At 35.2% G+C, this 9,310-nt stretch overlaps 1 protein-coding gene across 1 annotated transcript in view; it reads right to left on the bottom strand.

Moving 5' to 3' along the window:
- Positions 1–9,310, bottom strand: part of CUNH8orf34 (chromosome unknown C8orf34 homolog) — a 478,644-nt gene that overhangs the window by 25,746 nt on the left and 443,588 nt on the right. The window contains exon 12 of the mRNA XM_017881532.1: positions 6,974–7,067. Within this exon, the coding sequence (XP_017737021.1) occupies positions 6,974–7,067 (94 nt within the window). The remainder of the gene's footprint in view (positions 1–6,973; positions 7,068–9,310) is intronic.

The raw sequence follows: 9,310 nt of genomic DNA, 5'->3' as shown, positions 1-9,310 counted from the left end.
AGAGAGAGAGAGAGAGAGAGAGAGAGAGAGCGCACAATGGTTCATGCCAGTAATCCCAGCCCCACTTTGGGAGGCCAGGGAGGGAGGATTGCTTAAGCCCAGGAGTTCAAGACCAGCCTGGGCAATATAGGGAGATCCTGTTTCTACAAAAATAAAAATAGCCAAGTGTGGTGGTGCACATCTGTAGTCCCAGCTACTCAGGAGGCTGAGGTGGGAGGATTGCTTGAGCCCTGGAGGCAGAGGTTTCAGTGAGCTGTGATTGCCCCCCTGCACTCCAGTCTGGGTGACAGAGTAAGATCCTGTCACACTGTCTCAAAGAAATTTTAAAAGAGAAAAAAAAATTCCAAAATCAAAATATCAAAATGCGAAACACTTCTGGTTCCAATAATTTCAGATAAGAGATACTCAGCCTGCACACACATATGAGTTTAAAGACCCTCATAGCTTATGAATATAACATTTATTATGTTAATAATAAATTAAACTGGATTAAGCAGCACTTTCACATCACCATTTATTTATTATACCAGGTTTTTGTAATTATGAACTATTTAGACTTATTTATATCAACACATTTTATATGTACCATGTTTTTCTCCTCCCTATTTCCTGTTTTCTGTTGGAAATTAATACTTTTTTATTTTTGCCAGTAATTTTTTTAATCTTCAACTTTTATGTTATTTCAAGTTCAGAGTGCATGTGCAGGATGTGCAGGTTTGTTACACAGGTAAATATGTGCCATGGTGGTTTGCTGCATAGGTCATCCCATCACCTATAGGTATTAAGCCCAGCATCTGTTAGCTATTCTTCCTGATGCTCTCCCTTCCCCTACCCTACTTCGGACAACCCCAGTGTTGTTCCGCTGCATGTGCCCATATGTTCTCATCATTCAGCTCCCACTTATAAGTGAGAACATGTGGTGTTTGGTTTTCTGTGTTTGCGTTGGTTTGCTGAGGATAATGGCCTCCACCTTCATCCATGTCCCTGCGAAGAATATGATCTTGTTCCTTTTTGTTTGCCAGTAATTCTTAAAGGTTGACAACATGTTTACCAATTTTTCTTCTAATGTTTGCTTTTTTAATACTTGAAAATCCTTCGGGAATCAATTATTTTTCTACTAAAATATAACCTAGAACAATTTCTTCAGTAAAGATCTATGCGTGGTGATCACTCATACATGGTAGTTTCTCTGGGCACAAGAGTTACTCTCAGCCTTTTGGAAGTATGTAGTTTTAATTGATGAAAATTCTATTGTCTAACTTTACTATTTTTATGCAATCTATGTGCTTTTTCTTGTTGGTTTTAGATTTTCTTTCTTTGTGATATTCTACATTTTTACAATGTGAATATCAAAATAAATAGTGTTTGTTATGCTTTCCAATTTGAGAATTAAAACTTTCCATTAATTCTGGAAAGTTTTCAATCACTGTATCTTTCACTATTGCCTTTCTTCTATTTTCTCCTGCGGAGATTGTATTATATACAGGTTATAATGTATATGTATGTTAGTGTATTTATACATATACACATATATATTAAAAGCTGTATCTATAAATGTAAGTACATGTATGTATTTTTATGTATGCATACACACACACATACACACACACACTCATACACACACACACACACACACACACATCATATGCCACCTAACCTGAAATCTGAATTTTCCATCTCTATATTTTTTATTGCTTTCTGGCTTTCTATTTTTCATTTGTCTAATTCTATTTTCAGAATTTTTTAATGAGATATTTAAAACATTGATTAAGTTTTTAATTTCAGTAATTTTTTTTTACTTGGAGAAGTTCTTGATAATCTTTTAAATATCTCTTTGTCTTTTTCCTTACTTTAGAATTCTTTCAGTATATTTCCTTTTCCTTTTATATCTTTAAATATCTTTTTTTTTTTTTTTTTTGAGATGGAGTCTCACTCTGTCGCCTAGGCTGGGGTGCAGTGATGCAATCTTGGCTCACTACAACCTCTGTCTCCCAGATTCAAACGATTATCCTGCCTTAGCCTCCCAAGTAGCTGGGATTACAGGCACGTGCCACCATGACCGGCTAATTTTTTGTATTTTTAGTAGAGACGAGGTCTCACTGTGTTAGCCAGGAAGGTCTCGATCTCCTGACCTTGTGATCTGCCCACCTCGACCTCCCAAAGTGTTGGGATTACAGAGGTAAGCCACCACGCCCGGCCTATATCTTTAAATATCTTAAGCATACTTTTAATATGATCTCTGTCTGATTGTCTTCTTTTTTTCCATTCTCATCATGCTAATTTTAGTGTTTTTAGCATTTATTGACTCTGTTGTTTTGCTATAACTTTTCATGTAGCTTGTAATTTGATTGAGAGCTCATCTTCAGCAGGAATGATATTTAAATCTTTGGGAGTTCTAAATGCCCCAGTTCTTACATTTACATATGAGAGGACCCTGTGAATTTTAATGAAGCTGGCCAATTGTTATTATAACATGGGGTTTCTAACAATACAAATAGTTTAAATGTGAACTCAATAACCAAACTACAGAGCTGAGAGTTTGATTTCCTATGTATAACTTTATATTTTTCATTCAAAGTCTAGTTCCAATAGCAAATTTCATGGCTTGTTCCACAGTTGGAGAGCACAGGTATTTTGTTTCCCTTTTTATACCTGAGGCAGCCCTTGCAGGTGACAAGCTCTATACAATGTTACCATCTCAATCTCCCTGCCTTAAGGAGACCCAGGGCCAAATCACTTATTGTTACAGACATTGAGACCTCAGGAAGAACTAGGACCCAAACTCAAGGCGGGCAGTCTTAATGTTTTATAACAGCATTAGCTTTCATCTGTAACTATGGCTATTATTTGTTTATTTGGGACATTTGTGTTGTTTTGTTGGTTTGGTTGGTTTGTTTTTTTGTTTGTTTGCTTGTGTGTTTGTAGCTTGTTTACTTGTGTTTTTAAAAATCTAAAATGTAACTAGAGGGTACTGGCTAAATTTATTCTAGATGCTTTATGTCTTGATTTTGTAAGCATTGAACCAACAGTCTGGAGGACCTGTCTGATATTGTTTGGCTCAGTGTCCCCACCCAAATCTCATGTCAAATTTTAATCGTCGTGTGTCAGAAGAGGGGCATGGTAGGAAGTAATTGGATCATGGGTGCAGATAATCCCCCTTGTTGTTCTCATGATAGTGAGTTCTCACGAGATCTGATGGTTTAAAAATGTGTGGCTTTCACTGCTCTCTCTCTCTCCTAAGAAAGTGCTTGCTTCTCCTTCTCCTTCTGCCATGACTGTAAGTTTCCTGAGGCCTCCCCAGACATGGGGAACTGTGAGTCAATTAAACCTCTTTTCTTTACAATTACCTAGTCTCAGGTAGTTCTTTATAGCAGTGTGAAAACAGAATAATAGACTGTCTTTCATGTCTTCTCCATGTATATTTCTTCAAATTTCAGCATTCCTTTTGCTCCAACATCACATTTTATACTCAAACTTATTTATAGATGAGGAAAGAAGCCTAGAAAAAGAAGACCCATAGTTTAACAGTACTATGAAGCTGACTCAGAAAACATAACCCTCTGATTCATTGAACTTTTTCTTCTAGTTATCAACTTTTAGAATAAGCAAATATTACCAGACAAAGTATGAAAAATGCAGAATTCAGAGTCCTAGCCACAGAGATTCTGATTCAGTAGATCTGAAATAGAGTCCCAGAATATGAGAATTAAACAAGTACCTCGGTAGGTTCAAATATTTGGAATTTGATTTGTTTTGTTTAGTGACTTCAGACCATAATCTGAGAGATTAGAGACAAACACACCCTGGCACAAGTTTTTTCACACTTGAATTTATACTTTTTAATTAAAAGTGGAGTAAAGAAAAAAAATCTATTTAATCAAAGTTTTGCTTATCTTGCTTATAAAAAGTTTATAAAGTTCCTCATTTAATTGTTCACAATATCTTTTCCTAAAGGTGCTCATTTATAAAAATTTATTTGCGCTAAGTCTTATTTTTAAATGATGCAGTAAGAAATATGGACTACCCCTGACATTATTTGGAAGCTTTCTGCCAAGATGATCTTGTCTCAAGAGAAATTAGACAATTCCATAAAATTACCTAGGCATAATTTATAGAAAGCTGAGTCAAGAAACAGGTGTTGTTGAAATGATAAACTTGTCATCTTCCTCACTCATAAGTTTCTAGAATATGAGCCTGTAAACTCTAAATCAGATACTGGGCTCATAAAGATTTATGTCATGTATTTCCTTTTCCTGAGAAAGAGGTAGATGATCTACGAATATCTAGCCAGCTGTTCTACAAACCACATGCATTTATTGAAATTATCAGTGGAGATGCCAATGCTTCAGTGGCTTCAGTGCATACATGTCCCAGCACCTGGTTGATGGAAGCCACTCTTATTTGCATCTCTGTGCTAGGAACATGGCTACAATGCTAACTAGCATTCCATTTCCAGATGGCTCCCATTACCACCCAATTATTTTTAACCCTGATTTTATTTCAAGCAATTTACCATTGTCAAGGGTCATCTCCCAGTACAACATTGCTGAGATCAAATATTTTTGGTTCTAGGTCTACAGTTACAAGAGTTCAGGAATGGCCTTTCTTAGAGTGATTGATAGACCATTTAGCAAAATTCATGGATAGACTATAAATCCAATATTAAAATTGTAATAAAAGTATACATAACTTCTATAACAGTTATTCATAGTTACAATAGTTATTTTTGTTTTATTTTTTAGTTTCTAACTGTCCTGATAAACAAGTTGGAAAAAACAAATAAATCTATTAATTCATTTGCTCATTCATTTACTAATTCTTCTGATATTTATTGAAGGCTTATTTTGTGTCTCAATAAGATGAAAAACGGAATGGACTCTTTCACTCGGATAACTTGCACCCTAGTAGAAGAGAAGAAAATTAAAACTTATTGCCAAAACATTGTAAAAATATAAGCAGAAAGGCAGTGCATATTAGGTGACAAGGCAATGCATATTAGGATAAAGTTCTAGGGATTTGCATATCCCTTACATGATTAGGCTATGTTTTCGACTCTTAATATTGATTGGAGATATATGGATTTAAAGAAAGAAAAAAAGTCTAAATTTGAAATTGGATATAATATACTATTTTGATGGATTCTTTTCTTGTCTAAGTTTTAGTTCATTATAAAATACAGCACACTTATATAATTAACATGCTCTGCATTCTATAGGATGTTGTTTACCAGTTTTGCCCATTTTGGGCACCTCTTGTAGGATCTAACGGTAAAACTAGCACATTTTCCTATATTGTGTTTATACAATACACACACTCGGTGCTTGAAGGTTTTTTTAACACAAAATTTTTGAAGTCCTCAAAAGAATTCAGTGAAAAATCACTACAGCCAAAGTCTAGAATGAAAGCTTATGTATATTTACATATGTAGGAAGATGAAGGGATGTGAGTGTGTGTTTATTTTTTCATAAAACTTTTGGGCCACTATTAATACTTTCAGATTTGGGGATTCTTTTCTCTGTATCCCACACTATTATATTTTCTAGACTATTTTACTTAGGAGTCCTGCATTAAGGGACTTCCAAAATACCTTTGCTTTTGTACTCGCTTAAAGTACATTCTACTTTCTGCATCTTTATTGGTTATTTTCATTTTTTTAAGAAGGAGTCTTGCTCTGTTGCCAGGCTGGAGTTCCTTGGCATGATCTCGGCTCACTGCAACCTCTACCTCCCAGGTTCAAGCAATTCTCTGGCCTCAGCCTCCCTAGTAGCTGGGACTACAGGAGAGCACCACCACAGCCAGCTAATTTTTGTATTTTTAGTAGTGATGGGGTTTTACCATGTTGGCCAGGATGGTCTCCATCTCTTGACCTGGTGATCTGCCCGCCTTGGTCTCCCAAAGTGCTGGGATTACAGGGGTGAGCCACTGCACCCAGTCTATCAGTTGTTTTCTATAGAAGATGGGTACTGTTTTCCCTGAATAGAATCTATAAAGCACCACTGTGTTTTTTACTCTATTTCTGAATGTGACAGCTGTGTGAACCTTGGCCTCCATCCTCCTCCTCTCACCTGAGCTCTCACTCTCAGGCCTGTGCTCCCTCTGACCACATAAGCCTGCAGTATGGTGAAGTGGGATAAGAACATTTTAAAATGGCTTTTAGCCTGGAAGTGTAATTTCCTGGATTCCCCAGATGTGTGATTACAATGCTACCTATGTAACATATAAGTATTTCTCATGTTTACGGCTCAGAAGAATTATTTATTCATCACATCACACCAATTATTGTGAGGGCTACATTATCACATACAATTGTTATTTCTCTCTGAGGGCTACCACTAGAAAAATAAATATATAAAATTTGATACTAACTTCTCAATCAGATTTCTGGGCCCATATGTCTTACAATTTCAATAAACCCTGGAGAGCATGCACTGAGTCATGGCATTAGTAGAGTAATTCATTCCTCATTATTAGTAGAATATGGTGACTTAAACCAAGAGTCATTAGTCTATTTGTCTTCAGTTATCTTATAATATAAGCTGGTTTTGTGAACTTAGAACAGTGTTTACATATGTAAATATCTTCATTTAACTAATGAATATAATTTCATATATAATAATCAGCTGATCCTGACATACTTTGAAATTTTGAAAATAATTATAAATTATCACTGATATAATTGCAGACTATTCATAGAAGATTCATATTCCAACTAGACAATCTATGTTGGTCTTCAGGAAGAATAATTACTTTGTTTTCCCAGAAAGTTGGTTTATGAGTCTCTGTACCACAATTAAGATGTTACTGAATGAAGACGTAGACCTGAAGGATAGCTTGTCTTTACGTGTTCTTCCTAATAGAATCTGGGATTTTTTTTTTTAATAGAAGTGGTTTATTGCTATGAAAGTGAAATACCTTTATTATGGATTTCCTTCTGGTAAAAGAAATTTGTCAATAAACAATAGTGTCTACTCACGTTTCTCTTGTTCTGCTTCCACTCCTTCACTTTCTGTGTCACTTGGCAAGATCCATGGTTGATGAACTACCTGCAGTTGCTTTAAGGATTCATCCTGCCAAAGAACAAATTTATTTTAGATTAAACTCTGTTTTGATATCGTGAACATTAATATGGGTGATTACTTCAATCTTTATGAATTGCATCTTCAAAAACTATCAGAATAATTTCCTCATTAAAAAAAGGAAAGCTCTAAGTTTAACTTCATTTTCATGTCATAGATGAACTACAAACTCAACTCATTTTTTACATTCTTCTTTTAATAACATTTAGAGTAAATAAATATCTGAACTCTATCCTCATGAATTAATATTTTTATGGAAATGTTGACACTCATTCTTGGAAACATAATTATGAAATATTCAATATAAAATTGCATAAAACATGCCTCTTTACCATCAAGGTTTCAAATTCCCTTTAATGAGAACAAAGATGAATGGGATTTAGAGAACATCTTCAATTTTACTCTCCTAGTATTACTTCACTGCCTCCTTCCTCTTCTCACTTTCTAAAGTTTGTTAACATATTTCTCATATACTTCCTTGCTGCTCCTTCCCTTCTGTTATTGAACTAAAGCAGATCCTCATTATCTCCCACCCTGACTGTAGTAATAGCCATCTGGGAAACTTTCCAGGATCGTGTATCATATCCTGTCTAATTCTCCCACCAGTCACCTGCCAGAGCATGCTTTTTAAGATGCCATATGATGTAATCACCACCTTGCTTATAATTTTTCAGTGTCTCTATCATTATTCCCTGGGTAAGATTTAAACTCAAAGCCCTGCATGATCCATACTTGTCTAACATGTTCTATCACACTACTCTCTCAGTCCCACCTTGACCACTCCAGCTATAATTAACTGGTAGCTCTACAATGCATTTCCTTATCTGTCTTAAACATTAACACTTCTCCTGCAAAGCTCTAGGATCACTTCTACTGGAAGTCTTCCCTGATCCTGCAAGGCAGAGTTACTCCTCTATTCCTCTATGTGCCTGTTATACCAATAGAATAATACCATGTAATACTTATACCTTCATCTCTTCCTTCCTCAAAAAGAATAAGAAGGGCCCTTTAGGTCATAAATAATTTTTTTCACCTATGCATTCCTAGCATCTATTATATCCTTTGCACAAAATAGGGACTTACTGGGTAAACATTCATATAGGAGGAAGTAAGGAAGAAAAGAAAGGAGAGGCTGAAGGATAAAAAGGAAGGAGAGGGGAGAGATAGTCCTCCTCTTTAACAAAATAACAACTTTAAATTTAGTGAGCCATGACTCAATAACATGTTTTCAAACATATTTTGAAAATGAAAAACATAAAATCAATATGATCTGTCAGTTCACTCTTTATCTCTCAAATTCACTCATCATCTCCACCCTCTTTCAATTACATTTTTCTCCAGCATGAGATATTGTGCTTTATTATTATTCAGACAAATGCTAACAAGTTAAAATAAAGTTCCACAACCCTTGATATTTAAGAAACATGACACCACCAGTCATTAAATGCCTACTTTGTTTAAAACAGTTCCTTTATGAAATAAATATTCTATCTGCCATGCCTTTCATTTTGATATCAAATTCTGGAGATGTTCAGCCCCAATCTAGAGTTTCAAAACAGCACAATTTTCCAGAAGTTTGGAAGTGGAGGGGTGGGTTGGTTGTGTGATGCACAGGATATATTTCAGGGCAGTAAAACTATTCTGTGTGATATTATCATGGCAAATGCAAGACATTAAGCATTTGTCAAAACTCATAGAATTTTATACCACACCATAAACTTTAATGTAGGCAAATGAAAAAAATCAATTTGTAAGTTGGGGAATCCCAGAATGAAACGCAATATACCAAGAAAGAAAGAACATAAATGTGTTACAGATGTATGAAACAACCGCATCGAAGGGGGAGGAAATAAGGTGCTAACGTAACTAACTTTGAAAATGAGTGGAGTTTGTAAGACCAAAGGCTAAAGGAACTATACATATGCACTATACTCTAGTTGATAAACTTGCTTTCCATGGGCGTACAGGTTAACAATTCTGAAACCACTATACATGTACTCTGGAAATGAACAGTAAAGTAAATGGATGATGGGAGGCAGATTTCTCACTGCTGGTGTGGCAATTTACAGATAAGCAGAGAAAGAGGCTAGAATGATCCATGCATAATGTATTAGAGTTGAAGACGTCAGTATGAATTCGTGTTTACCTTACTATATATACAGATGGCTACACATAGAAATGTTGATATATATTTCTATTTATTTATTTATTTATTTATTTATTTATTTATTTAT

The sequence above is a fragment of the Rhinopithecus bieti genome, unplaced genomic scaffold (genome assembly GCF_001698545.2).
Source record: "Rhinopithecus bieti isolate Rb0 unplaced genomic scaffold, ASM169854v2 scaffold_13017, whole genome shotgun sequence".
NCBI classification, from domain to species: Eukaryota; Metazoa; Chordata; class Mammalia; order Primates; family Cercopithecidae; genus Rhinopithecus; species Rhinopithecus bieti.
Note: the sequence above shows the minus strand (reverse complement) of the source record. Positions and strands in the feature narration are given on the sequence as shown.